This window comes from Balaenoptera physalus (genome assembly GCF_965194825.1).
Source record: "Balaenoptera physalus genome assembly, chromosome: 1".
Classification (NCBI taxonomy): domain Eukaryota; kingdom Metazoa; phylum Chordata; class Mammalia; order Artiodactyla; family Balaenopteridae; genus Balaenoptera; species Balaenoptera physalus.
Genome location: NC_138882.1, coordinates 183,011,877 through 183,027,722, shown reverse-complemented (window position 1 = coordinate 183,027,722; position 15,846 = coordinate 183,011,877). Strand labels below are relative to the sequence as shown.

At 54.1% G+C, this 15,846-nt stretch overlaps 1 protein-coding gene across 14 annotated transcripts in view; it reads left to right on the top strand.

The window, feature by feature from the left end:
* Window positions 1-15,846, top strand: part of ARHGEF10L (Rho guanine nucleotide exchange factor 10 like) — a 173,928-nt gene that overhangs the window by 150,767 nt on the left and 7,315 nt on the right. For 12 of the 14 annotated variants that reach the window (XM_082465119.1, XM_082465113.1, XM_082465116.1 and 9 more), the window contains 2 exons: window positions 4,990-5,112; window positions 6,381-7,455. The exons of 1 other annotated variant lie outside the window; for it this stretch is intronic. In XM_082465119.1, the coding sequence (XP_082321245.1) occupies window positions 4,990-5,112; window positions 6,381-6,919 (662 nt within the window). In that variant the 3' untranslated portion in view covers window positions 6,920-7,455. Of the gene's footprint in view, window positions 1-2; window positions 4,966-4,989; window positions 5,113-6,380; window positions 7,456-15,846 lie in introns of those variants that run through there. One more of the 14 variants, XM_082465110.1, reaches the window with a different exon arrangement.

Below are 15,846 nucleotides of genomic sequence, written 5' to 3'. Positions count from 1 at the left end.
AGGGCAGGTGTGGGCCTTACCTGAGGTGGTGAGGACTGCGTCCCATGGTCCCCGGCTCCAGTGCGTGATGGTGTCGTCCACCATCGTTATCTTCATGGCAGTCCCTGCCCCTCATTGTACTGGTCCCCTTCGGCCGTGCATCACCCCCCAACCCTCCAGTCAGGGCCCCTCCCACCACATCGGCACAGACAGAAGCCACCTGTCCGCTTGCCCGACCTCCCGGAGCTGGGCCCTGGACACGACAGAGTGGAGGCTGAGCTTCCTGGGTTCAGGGCTTCCCGAAGGTCTCCAGGAGTTACTGTCCTGGGCCTCCTTCCCCCAGGCCTGACCTTTCCTAACACTGGGGAGCCCGGGCCCCTGCTGGCCGGGACACCGCGAGCCCAAGAGGAGCCAGCCCTGGGTGGAGGGGGGCATCAAATCCACCCTACACTGTGCCCTGGCAGAACAGAGCAGGATTCTTAAATTCTTTATTAGAGGTATTTTTAAAAGTCTTTTAGGTATTTTTTCTTCCCCCATACCACCAAATGAAATAATTGTGTAATTACTAATAAATTTGTTCCTCCTCTAAGTGCGGATATTTTTTAAGGGCATGTTAAAAATTCATCACGCTTCCTTCCCCCGACCCCTTTCCTCCACGCGCGTCCCCAACTGGTATTAATGCATTTTTGAACCTAAACTCCCTCCTCCTCTTAACTAGACAGGTCATTAATAAAATGTCCTCTGAGAGCCTGAGCTTTTTAAAGTTGTATATCTCCAGATAGATGGCTTGGGTGAGTTGAACACTGCTGCATTAAGTCTCTGTGATAAAATATTTATCCACCATTAGACCTTCTTTTTTCCTTTCGTACTGTTTGTGAAGTGCCTTGCTCTTTTCCTCGAGGCAGAGTGGGAGGAGGAAGGGCCTCGGAATGAGGTCTGCAGATGAAGTCATTTCTCCATTCTGGCATCTCTTTTGGTTTTTCGCTGCCTTCCTTTCGTTTGCCAGGTTTCTGCTGTCCAGTGGGGGCCGAGGGGAGGCAGGGGCATCAGGAAATGGTCTCCTGCTGGTCCTAAGGCCCCAGGGGCCCTGGAAAAGGAGGGGAGGCATGTGAGATGAAACATTTGCCACTGCTCCCTCTCTTGGCTTTTATTATTTTTGTGGGTTTCTGGCTCTGATGGAGCTGATCTCAAGAGACTAGGTCCTTTTAATAATCACAAATATTGTCCTAATAGCCTCCAGTTTTTGATTATATATTATGGGCCAAGGGCTGTGCTCAACTGTGTGTATATATTATACTGTGTGTACAGATACATATATATATATTTATATACATACACCCTATGTATATATACATATATAATATTGCTAATAATCATAAAATTGAGCAAGGGACATTTGTAATACTCATTGAACAATGAGAGACAGTGGCTTGTCGATTCATGCAGCTGGTAAGTGACAGCAACACCTGTGTCCTTACTCACTTCTCTGCTTTCATTCATTCATTCTCTCATTCACTCATTTACTCACAGGTCCTTTTTAAGAATATTTATTGAGGTACATTTGATTTACAATATAAGTTTCCGGTGTACAACATAGTGATTCACAATTTTTAAAGGTTATACCCCATGTATAGTTGCTATGACATATTGGCTATATTCCGTGTGTTGTACAATATATCCTTGTAGCATATTTATTTTATATCTGGTAGTTAGTACCTTCTAATCCCCTACCTCTGTCCTGCCCCTCCCCCGGTCCCTCTCCCTACTGGAAACCACTAGTTTGTTCTCTAGATCTGAACTCACAGGTCCTTTTCGAGTGTCTACCATGAACCAGGGTATTCGGCCATGAGCTGGGGAATCAACTTTGAGACACAGATAAGCTGCTGCCCTCAGGAAGCTTACATTTGGGAAGGCAAACAGTAAATGAGCAAAGAGAGAAATAGAGGAATTACAGACCTTGAGCAGCACCAAGAAGAGAAGACAGGTGGTGACGTGAGAGGGCTCACAGCCCGAGCCTCCTGCACTTTCTGATTTCACGAGGGCTGGGAGCACGCACGGCTGGACTGTCCTCTGAGGCTGTCCTGGTGGTTGGGAGCCTACGCTCTCTGAATTGACGAGGATGTGGGGAAGAGTCCCAGCTCCCCCAAACCCAGATACTGTTTGTGAAATAGCCCCTGACAAACTGGCTTTTTTCCCGCTGTGGTTTCCATTTCCACATTGAGTCAACACTATGAATATGACTCGCTGAGTTTGCACCACGTCGCCAGACTCATATATCCCACTGCCTGCTGACAGCTCCACTTGGGTGTCTAATGTGCATCTCAAACAACATCCAGTATTGAACTTGGACTTCTACCCCAAGCCTGCTCCTCCTTGGTCTCGGTCCACAGCACTGCCGTGCACCCAGCTGCTTGAGACAAAAAGCTCTGAGCTGTCCTTGATTCCTCTCCCCTCCCCCCTCCCCTTCAGTCTGTCAGCAGGTCTGTCTCTAACCTGTTGGTTTCTCACCATCTCCCTGCCACCACCGTGTCTCGGATGCCACCATCCCTGCCTTGCTGATCTCCTTGCTCCCCCCATCACCTCAGTCTTCCGTCTCATTGCAGCTAAAATGCTCCTCTAAAATCCGGGTGCATCACTCCCCTGCTTAGGCCTGCCAGCGGCTCCTCATCACGCTCGGAATGAACGGTCAAAGCCCTAGCCCTGGCCCATCTACTCTTCTGACCCTCCCCCCGTCGTCTCGCAGAGCCCTCATCCCCGAGCTGCACTGGCTCAGTCCTCCACAGACTGCGAGCTCATCTCGTCACAGGGCCTTTGCACGTGCCGCCTCCAGGGCTTTTGCTTGGGTCTTGGCGTGGCTGCTGCCTCCTTGTCATTGGATGCAGCCTCCACATACCCCCAGGAAGCAGGGTAAGGCACAAAACCCCGGCATCCTCCCACCCACTCTCTGCCTCACTGCCCCGTTTCACTCCTCTGCCTAGTAGCTATATTCCTTGTTTCTGTTTTCTTTTCCTCTTTCCCCTCCCAGGGCTGCATTAATACGGTAGCTACCATTAAAATTAAAATTAAAAGAAATTACAAACTCAGCCCCTCAGTCCCACTAGCCACATTTCAAGTGTCAGTAGCCATATGTGGCTAATGGGTACCGAATTGGACAGTGTGGTAGAGAACCTTTTCATTATTGTAGAAAGTTCTAGAATGTTTGCTCCTTAGGAGCAGAACTTTGTGTGTGTGTTTCCCCCTGTGCCTCCAGCACCGAGTGCAGCGTCCTGCACACAGTAGGTCCTGAGGATGTGCTGGGGTGCCGAGTGAATGGATGGGTGATGGTATAGACCAGTGTGTTAGGAAATGCTGTGTGAACCCCAAGATAGTAACCTTCCTTCTGGGGTGACCATGGAGCCACACCATTCTGCTCTGAGACTCTGCTCTGCAGAGGAAGTCCATACACCTATAGGTATGGAACTCAGGTAATTTGCTCAAGAGTAGAGAGGCAGTGAAAGCACCAGGCTGTAAAAAGTGGCAGACCTGAGTTCTACTCCTCCCCACTCCCCACCCCGCACTCACCAGCTGGGTGACCTCTTTGGACCTTAATATCCTTGTCTGGAAAATGGGCACAGCATCCGGGTCTTACATACCTCTCAGCTGTTGCAAGGCTTATGTCAGGCTAGGGCAGGTATACGAAGTGCTTTGGAAACTGCAAAGCAGTATTTCTCAAAGTGTGGTCCCGGGCCCAGCAGCATCGGTGTTACCTGGGAACTTGCTGGAAATGCAGTTTTGGGGCTCACCTCTGGGGTTGGCCCCTCGGTTATCAGCCCTCCTGGTGGTGCTGATGCATGCCCAGCTTGAGAACCCCCTGTTCTAAGCATCACTGCACGTCATGGCATGACTTTGAATTTGAGGAGAGAATAATCCTGTCCGTGGGCAGAAGAATTCAGGCCAGAAGTGAGACGGCCCTTTGGAGGGACAGGAGTGGGCTCCCAGCCCCTCCCTCCTGCCCATTCCCGTTGACTGGAATTGTTAGCAACAGAACAGCAGCGAGGATGGCAGACGGCCCCTACCTGTGAGTGCCATGTACCAGCCACTGGATTATGTGATTTACAATCATTGGCTCATTTACTCCTGAGGACAAGGCTTTGAAATATCATCATTGTCGCCTTTTGCAAGTGAGGGAACCATGCCACAGACAGGTTTTGTTTCTGGCCCCGGGACATGGAGCCAGGAAGTAGCAGAGCCGGGGTTTGAACCCAGCGCCTGGCCCCGCAGCCGTGCTCACAGCCACCATGCTGTGCAGCCCACACTGTGCTTCCTCCCTGTGACGAGCCGAGGGACCCGCCTTCCCTGCTGTTGCTGTTCTCACTAGAAGGAAGAGACAGCCCCGGGGGTAGCCGGATAAGAACTAATCTGGACTGGCATCAGAAACATGCTAGTTCCTGGCGCTGAGTGCCCGTTTCACTGTTGGGCCCGGGGACTGCAGGGTACACTGCCCTCGCCGGAGGAAGGGCCCATGTGGGCAAGATGTCAAGCCCGGGCTGGAAACCAAGGGGCTGCAACAGACTGCCAACTCACCTGGACCCCTCCCCATGCGTCCCGTCTGCACCATCTGCCTCACCCTCAAACCCCCACTTTCCCAGGCCTCCCTTCACTCCCCAGCTGGCCAGTTGTGTCCCTGGCATGGGCGGCCCTTAGTGTACACCTTGTGCCAGATAAGCCAGCCATGCTCACGTGGGCCAGTACCGTGGCCTTCCCTCATAACATCCTCAAGGCAGCCCCGCTTTACAGAGGAGGAAGCTGAGGCTGCGTCGGGGGAGCGCTCAGCTGGGGGACCCGGGGGCCAGACCCCAGCCAGGTTAACCTCCCAAGCCCCATATCGTAATCACAACCCTGTCCAGCTTCTTGCTTATCTCAGGAGAGGAGCCCAGACTGTGCCATTTTCTCACCTGCAGTGGCCCCCATCCACTGCCCCACCCCCACCCCAAGAGGATGTACTGCTCATGCTGGCTTCTCCCTCTGCAGGCCAGAAGCACCTGTGTGTCACCAGCCTCCTCATCTGCCAGGGTCTGCTCTGGGTGGGCACTGACCAGGGTGTCATCGTCCTGCTGCCTGTGCCTCGGCTGGAAGGCATCCCTAAGATCACAGGTGAGGCTCTGGGAGCCAGTCCTGCAGGGCCCGGGGAGTCAGCTGCTTATGGCCAGGGAAGGGTGGATCTTGTGCCCAGATGTTTGCACTCTCTTCTGATATGGGGGTGGGGGTCCATTCTCCAACGTCCTCTGTCATCGCAGGTGGCACTGTGGCTCAGTGGAATTAAATCACCTTGGCCTTGCAGTCTCCTTCTGAGTCTTCTTTCTGAGTCTCAATTACTTAATCTAGCAATGGGCACAGTAGGCATATTGGCCAGATGGTTTGGGGATTGGCTGAGACACCTGACTAATGGTAGAGGATCTGCTGGGCCTCTTCCGCCCCCTCCCCACAGCAGCTTCAAAGTGTCCAGGCTCCAGTGGTAGAAATAACTGAGGGCTCCTGGGGCTGGGGTTCCATGTGCAGCTGTGTTTGCATGGATTAGAGGGAGAGCTGCCCTGACTGTGGCACTGGGTTCCAGGATCAGGGAAGACCCCAGAGCTCTGGGCCCCTCTCTGCCTCTGCCCTGAGGGGGATGACGAAGTGGCCTCTTTCAGCTGCTGCCGGAGGGCAGGGCTGAGTGCAGTGGGAGGGAGAAGTCCTGAGGGAGACCAGCCCCAGGTGGATCTCAAACCTCTCTGCCAAAGAAGACTCTCTTCCTAAATTGTAAGATTTCCCATTTCCATGATTTTATCACATAGATCAATTTGTTCATCCCAGGCTTGGTCCTGGGGTTGCAGGGATACATTGGGCAGAGACCCTGCCCCCAAATGCTGAGAGTCTGGTAGGGGCAGCTTGTAGCCAGGGTAGCAGGTGCTATGATGGCAGGTGTCCTGGAATCTGCAGGGCATAGAGACAGGAGTGATCATTTCTTCATGGCTGAAGGCAAGAAGGGTGCCCTGTGGAGGAGCTGAGCTGGGCTTCAAGGCTGAGCTGTAGAGTTAGGTGGATGGGAAAGGCTCTCTAGGCAGAGGCAATGGCTTGGGCAAAGGCACAGAGATGTGAGGATGGCTCAGGCAGGGAGCTGCAGGTGCTTTCACACCGAGGTTCCCCATGTGGTTTATAAAGTCACTCGTGTTCCCCTGCTCCAATTCTCCAAAGAAAGTAGCCCTGGAGCATGGAGAGCCCTCCCCCAGACCCATGGCCTTCTGGGAAGATACCGACGTAGATTGCAGTAACCAAAAAAAAAAAAAAAAACCAAAAACAAAACCCAGAAATTCTCCAAGAGACCTGTTGGGTCTTTAAAACTCTGGGCCTTTGGGCCCCTTCTCTCTGCCCTCTTTCTGCAGGGAAAGGCATGGTCTCGCTCAACGGTCACTGTGGGCCTGTGGCCTTTTTGGCTGTGGCCACCAGCGTCTTGGCCCCCGATATCCTGCGGAGTGACCAGGAGGAGGCCGAGGGGCCGCAAGCCGAGGAGGACAAGCCGGACAGTCAGGCTCATGAGCCAGCACCCGTGCCCGCAAGCCACGTGGGCCGAGAACTGACCCGCAAGAAGGGCATCCTTTTGCAGTACCGCCTGCGCTCCACCGCCCACCTCCCGGGCCCGCTGCTCTCTGTGCGGGAGCCGGAGCCCATGGACGGCTCAGCCCTGGAGCACAGTGAGGAGGACGGCTCCATCTACGAGATGGCTGATGACCCCGACGTCTGGGTGCGCAGCCGGCCCTGTGCCCGTGACGCCCACCGCAAGGAGATCTCTTCGGTGGCCATCATCTCCGGAGGGCAGGGCTACCGCAACTTCGGCGGCGCCCTGGGCGGCAGCGGGAAACCAGCCCCGTGTGGGGAGACGGACAGCGCCCTCCTCATCTGGCAGGTGCCCTTGACGCTATAGCCCCCACCCAGGCCGCGCAGCTGCAGGCCTGGCCGCAGCCAAGCCGGGCTCTCGGCCTGCTGTGGACCCTCCCAGCGGTCCAGGGTCCCCAGGGAGCACCGGGGGGGCAACGCCTTCCAGGGACCTGCATGGCGCCATGCGGACAGGCCTGGAACTCTGGTAACTACCTGAGCGGGGCAGAGGAAAACCTCTTCCTTTTTAAGAAAAAAAAAAAATTTCAGAGTGTTTAGGGGAGTGGTTTGGGTTTGGGGAGAGGGAGAACACCTCTGGAGAAGATGGCCTTCTTTTTAAAAGCAAAAAACACAAAACCTCACAACTGCCTGGCAAGCCCAGTGCCTCTTGTCCAGGCCCGAGCGGGGCTCAGGGGTGGCCACGCGCCCCTCCTAGAAGGGTGCGTGTGTGTGAGTGTATGAGAGTGTGTGGGCTGGTGTGTGAATATATATAAATACGTATATATGGTGTATATTATATGTGTATAAAGTCTGTACATATTGGAGCTCTGGGAGATGCTGGAATAAAAGGCAAGAATAACGTCAGTACTTGGATTGAGGGTTGGTTTTTTGTTTTGTTTTGTTGTTTCAAGATGTGATGGGGGAAGAGACAGAGCAGCTGTCACTGGATAGGGGTTGTTCTGGAACCAGCAGGAAGGATCCAGGCCAGGCACCGCGAGAACAGGCCCTAGAACTGTGCTGTCCGGTGCAGTCGCCGTTGGTCACATGTAGCTGTTTAATTTTTTAATTAATTAAAATGAAATAAAATCACAGATTCAATTGTTCAGTCCCATTAGCCACATTTCTAGTGTGGCTCAAGGTGCCCAGGTGGTGAGTGCCAACCGCATTGGACAGCACAGGTACGACTGTTTCCATCACCCCAGAATGTTCTCTTCTGCTCGGGGAGGGCCTCTTGGGAGTTTCTTTTCTGAAAGTTTTTGGAAGAGAAGGCTGGGCCCCAGCCCTGGAATGGTGTGGAGGCATAGGCCTTGGCATCCATCTGGCAAACCTGGGAGGAAAAGAAACTGAAGGGCTTCACTGTGTGGAGGGTGAGGGCCTGGGGCTGTTGCTATGGGCAACAGAGCCACGAGGAAGGGGCTGAGGTCCCTGGGTCTGAGGGAGGATGGGGTGAGTTCCAGGGGCTGGGAGCAGAGCCTAGGCTGTGAGGTGGGATTGGCAGGTGGGGACCTGGCTCAATCTCCATCCTTAAGTTTCTAGAGCTGCCTGTAGAAAAAACACCAAAACCCAAACCCACCACCCAGAAGGGAAGTGTTCCCTCCATCTTCCCACCCATCCATCCACCTCTCTGTCATCTGTCGGCGTGTCTGTTCGCCCACCACCCACCTACCCACCTGTCCTCCCTTCCACACGTAACGGCGGCCACACTGGGATACAGGGAGGAGGGAAGCCGAGGCGGGAGGCAAACCTCGAAATGAGACCTGGCCACACGGCTCGATGCGATTCCATGGGAAGCTCTGGGAACCCAGGGGAAGAGCTGCCAAGGAGGGGACATTTCAGCCGTGTCCCGACTACCTGGTGGGATCTCGTGCATTGGCGGAGTCACTTCCTTGTTCACTCCTTTCACACGCCCCTTGAGCCCCGCTGTACTCAGGCACCATGCTGGTTGCTGGGGCCACGGAGGTGAGCAAGGCCACGGCCATCCCTGTCCCTTGTCCTCAGGAAGTGCATGCTTAGCGGGAAGGGCAGGCATGAGCCAGTGGGCGAGGGCTGGGGGAGGTCAAGGGTGCTGCAGGGAAAGGGAAAGGCCTTGTGGAGGGAAAAGCCTGTGCAGAGGTTGGCTTATTCCTGCGGTGGGGGGCGGCGGGTGAGTGGTCCAGCATGGTTGCCCAGGAGGAGGAGGGGAAGCTGTGTCTGGAGGAACCCTGGCCCTGGACGCTGACCGACTACATCTACTCCAGATGAACCCATCTTCTCTGGGCCTCAGTTTCCCATTTTGTATCAAAGGGAGGCTCGTTACCTCCAGTGGGAGGGGAGGGTCCTTTCTGAGTACAAATGGGATAAAGAACATGTCTTCATTTCCATCGCTCAAGTTAATTACTGAGTGCACTGTGTGGGTGGGGCTCCCCGGGGGAGCTGGACGGGACTTTTCCTGGGCCAGCGAGTGGTAGGTAGAGGCCGCTTGGGACAACGGACAAGCCTGGAGTCTAGGATCCGGCAGGCCTGCATTCACGTCCAGCTCTGCCACAGCCCCGCCGTGTGTCTTCCAGGGCGTCCCTTCACCTCCAGGCCTCGGTTTCCTCGCCTCTAACATGGGGACGATGAGGCCTTGAAGAATTACTGAAAACAAGTGTTAACAGGTCCATGGAAAGCACCAGAACGGTCCTCCAGCGGCAGCTCTGTGATGATTGCTTATGTCGTCGTAGCCTGCCTCGTTCCAAACGATTTGAGGCAGGCTGTTCATATTAAGAAGTCCCCCCCCCCGTCTTGTGCAGGAGTTAGTGTCTGAGAGCTTTGCGGGTCTGTTAGATCCTAGCCCTGCAGATCGCTCAGCTGAAGAGGGCCCGGGAGATGTGATGGGGCCTGTGAAATCTGTCACTGAGCAATTGACCGACTCTGCTACTGTAGTGAAATTATCATATCAGTCAGCAGCTCCTCTCCCGAGTCTCTGACAACAGAGCGAGGGAGGATCGGGGGGGCGTCGGAAACGGCTCCTGAGTCGAGTGGAGGATGTGCCTCGCATAGGAGAGGAGAGGCCCTCACTTTAGATATTCATCGGAGTAATAATAACCACAAGCGCTCTGGGTGCCCCAGCTCATTTCATCCCCATAGCCGCGCCCTGAGTAGCTGCTGTTTGCCTCATTTTGCAGGTAAGGGATCCGAGGCTCAGGGAAGTTAAGCAGCTTCCTGAAAAGTGTCAAGGCCAAGGCTGAGGTAGGTCTGTCTGCCGCCAGAGCCAGACTCTCAGCCACCAGGCGACTCTGCCCCCAAGAGCAAAACTTGGGAGACAGAGCAGAGTTCCAACTGTGCTTTACCCACTTACTAGCTGTGTGACATCAGGCAAGCACCTTAACATCTCTGTGTCTCAGGGAGGGGATAGTAAACAGTTCCTGCCATGGGAGCTGAGTACCATTCATTCAGGGTTTATTGAAAGCCTACTATGTGCCAGGACCCGGATCCAGGTGGGCACTGGGTAGACTGGTGAACCAGACACCCGGTACACACCTGCCCCCCATCCTACGGGGGTTGCAGAGGGAACAGAAGATAAATAAGTAAAATGTGTCAGATGGCATCTGTGCTCTGGAGAGGAATGACACAGAGAAGGGGCTTAGAAAGTACTGGAGCTGGGGCTCTGACGTTAAAGCGGGTGGCTGGGGAAGCCTCACTGACGATGTGACATTTGAGCAAAGAGCCGAAGGAGGAGCAGACATGTGGCCATAGAACATTTCGGGCGGAGGGAACAGCAAGTGCAGAGTGCCGAGGCAGGAGGGCAGCTGGAGCGGAGGGAGGGGGGCCGTAGGAGATGGTCCTGTGTTACTAGGTCAGTTCGTGGAGGGACCTTGCCTTTTCCTTGGTGACATGGGGGGTCATCGGAGGGTTTCGAGCAGAGGAATGACGCCATCTGTCTCTGGCTTTCTAACAATCACTCTTGGCTGCTAAGTTGAGGAGAATGCTTGGGGGCAGGTGTAGAAATGTGGGGATCCGGAGACCACCTGTTGTAATCCAGGCACAAGATGCTGGAGGCCGGGACCACCGTGGGCGTGGCGGAGGTGAGGGGCGCCAGTCAGTGTGGATGGGTTCCGATGCTGGAGCCCACAGGGTTAGCTGATGGGTAGGCTGGGAGGGAAAGGGGAGTGTGGGATGACCCCAAGGTGTCTGGCCCGAGCAACTGGAAGGACGGAGCTGCCATTTACTGAGGGGGGGAGGTGGAGATAGCTGCGGAATGGCTGGTTTTCTAGGGGGAGACCAGGAATTGGGTTTGGGGCTTGTTACATTTGAGTTGCCATTGGACATCGGAGTGGAGAAGCAGGAGGCGTGGTGGTTCTGTGCCTTTGGAGCTGTCCGGGGAGAGGTCCAGGCTAGAGGCAGGTGTGAGCCTGGCTGTATCTCAGGGGAGCAGAGGAGATGGAGGAGACGTGAGAACAGCACAGGGAAGGCGGGTGTTGGGAGGTCTGGGAGATGAACGCAACACCCAGGGAGCCTGAGAAGGCCCAGCCCAGACGAAGGGGGAAACCAAGAGACGTCCTGGAAGCCACGTGAGCGTGTTGGAAGGAAGAGGGAACGATCTCCCACGTCCAATGCTATGGAGAGGGTAAGACGAGGCCTGAGAACTGACCTTCAGTTTAGCCACGTGGAGGCCATTGGTGACCTTGACAAGAGGAATTCGGGCAGAGTGGTGGGGAAAGGCCTGATGGAAGGGGGTTCAAGGTCGAACAGGAGGCGAAGAACTGATTGATTGGTCTGGGCGAAGAGCCCAGGGAGCAGGGTCCGGGGTGAGGCTCTGAGGCTGAGGCGGCCTGGGTGGTCCTTGGGGCCCCTGTGGTTGGGATGGAGGGAGTGACAGGCGTGGATGCCGTATCTCCGAGGGCCCAGAGCATATCAGTCCGTGTGCCTTAGTCCCTTGCCCTTGCCCGAGGGGAAACCACTCTTTTCTTTACCCCCAATGAGCAGATACAGCCTCCAGATGAGACCCTCATCAGGAGGCAGCTGTGACCTGGACCCGTCTCCCGGCTGGGGTTCTGTGCAGCTGCTGATTGGGGAGCTCAGGCTGATGGCAGGCTGCTCGCCGCCCACCCGTGGGTTCCCCAGCCTGCTCTCTCCCTCCTGCTGTCCCTCCCTGCACACAAGGACACTCACCACCTGGGCCATCGCAGACCCGCGGGCCCAGACCGTCCTCTGCCCTGCTGTCCCCATCCTTCTCCCACCCTGGTGGGCATGACAGGGACACAGATCCCTGCCCACGGCTCTGTCTCCCTGCATCTTCCTGATTTTCTCCTGGATTTGTGAGGCCCAGGGTGTGGGCTGGGAGTGCGTTTCCCTCCCCGGGAGCCCAGGTAGTGTCTATTCTCAGGCTTGTCTCCTCCAGTCTGCCCCATTTCCAACTTGCTGATTAAAATGGGATTTCTGGCCTGGGAAGAGCTGCTCTGTGGCCTGTGGGGGTCTCTGGGCTCAGACGTGGAGCTTTGCTCTTGCTTCGTCAAAGGAAGTGACTTGGCCTGGGTTTCCCCAGAAGCAGATCCTGAGACAAGGATTTTGATTCGAACTGGGGACACTGGGATGGGATGTGAGGCAGGGATGGGACAGAAGCCAGAGCAGGGTGTGTTAACTGAGCAGGTGACCCGGGCTGGGGAGCTCGGGAGACGTGCAGAGCCTCAGAATTCCCCAGCTTCGGGGTGAGGACGCCGGGCATATATCCCCACCTCTCGTCAGTAGGGTCCCTGGCCGAGGCTGCTCCCAGAGCCATTCATCCAGCCCTCCAGCCTGCTTCACTGCTCAGCCAGAGAGATGGCCTTGGGCCGAGGATCCCCCGTGCCCCCAGTAGAGCATGGACTGCCGTAGTGAGTGCCCAGGAGAGCTGGCTGTGGCTTTTATAATTTTTAAATGTTTTCTTCCCCACCAAAGCCAGGCTTTCAAGAAGATAGTCTTGCTATGGACACAAAAATATCTAATTTGGAACTCAAAACTGGTTGTTTCTTTTAGGTTTCATCCCCCATGTCTTAGTCAGCTTGGGCTGCTGTAACAAAAGACCATCACTGGGTGACTTTAACAATTTCTTTCTCAGTCCTGGAGGCTGGGAAGTCCCAGATCAAGGTGCTGGATGATTCAGTGTCTGGTAAGAGCTCTCTTCCTGGCTTGCAGGCTGCCTTCTTGCTGTATCATCACGTGATGGAGAGAAGACGCTCTGGTGTCTCTTCCACTTATTATAAGGGCACTAACCCCATTCATGAGGGCTCCACCCTCATGACCTAATCACCTCCCACAGGCCCCACTTCCAAATATCATCACATTGGTGGTTAGGACCCACATTCAGCCCATAACAACTTCTCTCTCCTCCCTTGCAACACACACACACACACACACACACACACACACACACACACACACACACACACACACACATGCTATCTGGCATTGTTTTAGTGGGGTGGGGGCCAGGGAGATGTTGACTAATCAAGATTTATAGGGGATGAAAATAAACCTCAGGCTTATATCTCAAACACATCACCTTGCTACACAACTGGGTACTTTGCACTAGAATCACTGGGGATATGAGATTGTCCTTGTTCTCATGGAACATGCAGTCCAGCAAGCAGGGTACTGGTGCCAAGGAGATTCAATCGAGGGAGGCTTCCTGGAGGCAGTGAGGTGTGGTGCAGCAGATTCAGGCCTTGGAGTGATGCAGATTTGCGTTTGAATCTTGGCTCTATCATGTATTTACTATGAGACCTTAGACAAGGGACAGGCTTCAGTACTTCCATGTCCTCAGCTGAATAAATGGGTTAATAATGCCTTCCTTGCAGGGTGGCTGTGAGCGCTTAGTAGATGTTAGGTATTAGCTATTACTATCATTACTACATCTTCTAGTCCTGCTGCTACTGCTACAAGCATTATTTCAGTGAATCTTCAAAATTAACTGGAAAAGGGGACTTCCCTGGTGGTCCAGTGGTTAAGACTCTGCACTCCTAATGCATGGGGCCTGGGTTCGATCCCTGGTCAGGGAACTAGATCCCGCATGCCACAACAAAAAGATCCCGCAGGCAGCAATGAAGACCCTGCATGCTGCAGGTAAGACACAGTGCAACTAACTAACTAAATATTAAAACAAAACAAACAAACAACAACAGAAAAACCAAAAACCAAAATTAACCGGAAAGGGAGGGAGATGAAGAAACGGAGGCTCAGAGAGTGCAGTAACCTGCAGTGCACACAGCCCGGGGAGGGGGACGAGGATGGTGGGGCAGAGGTCTGCCATTCTGGGAGGTCTGGTTCCAGGAGGGACTGGGGCTGGGCTAGGGGTCGGGGCTGTGTTCTGGCCCAGGCTCTCCTGGACTGTTTACAAATCCTAGGCTCAGCTCAGGGGACCTCAGCTGTCCCTCCCTGAGGCCAGAACCATGTGGGCCTCCTTTTTGTCCTGTCTGAGGGGAATCAGCCCTCCTGACACCAACATGTTTTGTGTGACCCTATGAAAGTCCAGTACACACACATATAAACTTGCCCCATTATTCCATGGAGGTCACAGAACCTCTGAAACCTGCTTTCTTGTGGGTCTGATCCTGCTTTCTTTAGACTGCCACGCACGTGCATGTCTGTTCATGTGGGTGGGGTCCACACAAGGACGGAGTCAGCTTCAACCACAGAATATGAGGATGTTAACAGCACTGACCCCACCAGTCTGATGGGCAAGACAGAGCCAGACAAGAATGTTCCCAGTCTGATGGGGGAGAGGTCCTTGTTCTCAGGGAGCTCCCAGTCTGATGGAGGACTCACAGCCTTTCTCAGCTAGTTTGATGGGGAAGTTGCTAGTCCAATAGGGAGACATGGGCCTGTTCTAGGGAACCCCAAACTTGATGGGGGAGACCCAGCCCAACTCTCAGGGATCTGCCAGTTTGATGGGGAAGATACAGTTTCTCCCCAGGAGGAGACCCTAGTCTGATGGGGGAGATCTATCCCTTCCCTTGGAGGATTCTCCAATCAGATGGTGGAGACCCCCAGCCTGAAGTGGGAGATAATCCCTTGCCCTTGGTGAGCTTCCAGTCTGACAGGGGAAGCAGGACCCTCAACTGTGAAGAGATCTGATAACAAGACATACAACAGAAACTTGTTCACAACACAAACCTAATTACAGCGCTGCTGAACCACTCTGAACTCCTCATTTACACTTTCCTGGGGAAATAGCAGATAGCAAGAATGTGTAAATTGAGGAAGATTAATATAATTACCTGAGCTAGTCCTTGTTATCTTTTCATATCAACAGAAACCACAAACCTTTCCTGTTGAGAAGCCTGGCCATTATAGGCTCTCTCCCCCAGGCAGACAGCTGGCTCATTCTCTGCAGGGAACAGATTCTTACAGGTGCCCCATCCTGGAAGCCAGCCCCCGACGGATGGGCAGGCTGTGTGGTGGAGAGGGTGCTGGGCCTTTAGTCAGGAGATGTGGGTTTGAGTTTTGGCTCTGTCACCACTTTGCGTGTGACCCACAGGTCCCCACCTCTGTGAGCCCAAGTCCTGCCCAATAATAATCCAGAGGTGCTGAGCTCTCGTCCGGGTCCAGGACCATATTAAGTGCGTTATAACCTTGATGGCAAGGAATCGGCACAACCACCCCCCAAGGAGGTTCTGTTATTATCCCCACTTTACAACTGAGGCTCAGAGAGGTGAAGTCACTTGCCCAGGGTCACACAGCACAGAAGACGACCCCAGGGCTGTGGCCTTAATGCCCATACCCTTAACCCTGCACTCCCTGCCGCCCTATCCTCAGCCCCTGTCCCGGCCCCGCCCCTTCCCTCTGCTGCCTGAGGACAGAGGTGTGAGAACAGGGGCCCAAGTGCCAGTACAAGCCACAGAATGTTTGTGGACCTTTAGCTTCGGTTTCCTCTTCTAGAATGTGGGGATAGTAACAGCACTGATCGCATGAGCTGTTTTGAGGATGAAATGAGTTAATTCATGTAAAATACTCTGAGCAACCCCTGGCCCATGGTGAGCCCTCATTAACTGGCTTATTATCATCTCACACAGGAGCCCTGCCAGGCATCTGTATCTGAGATGACCCTCTTTAGAGCTTTAAACGCGCCAGGCACGTTGTGAGCCCTTAGCACCTCCTTTAGAGAGGCATAGCTCGGTGAACTCAGCAGTGTGTGCAGAAAGTCTTACTGGTTCTGCTGCCTTAGGACACAGAGAAACTGGTTCCTCTCACCAAGTGTTTTTGGAAAATAAGGGCAAAGTGCAGTGAAAACTGTCCTGATAGACATCTCATTGTGAG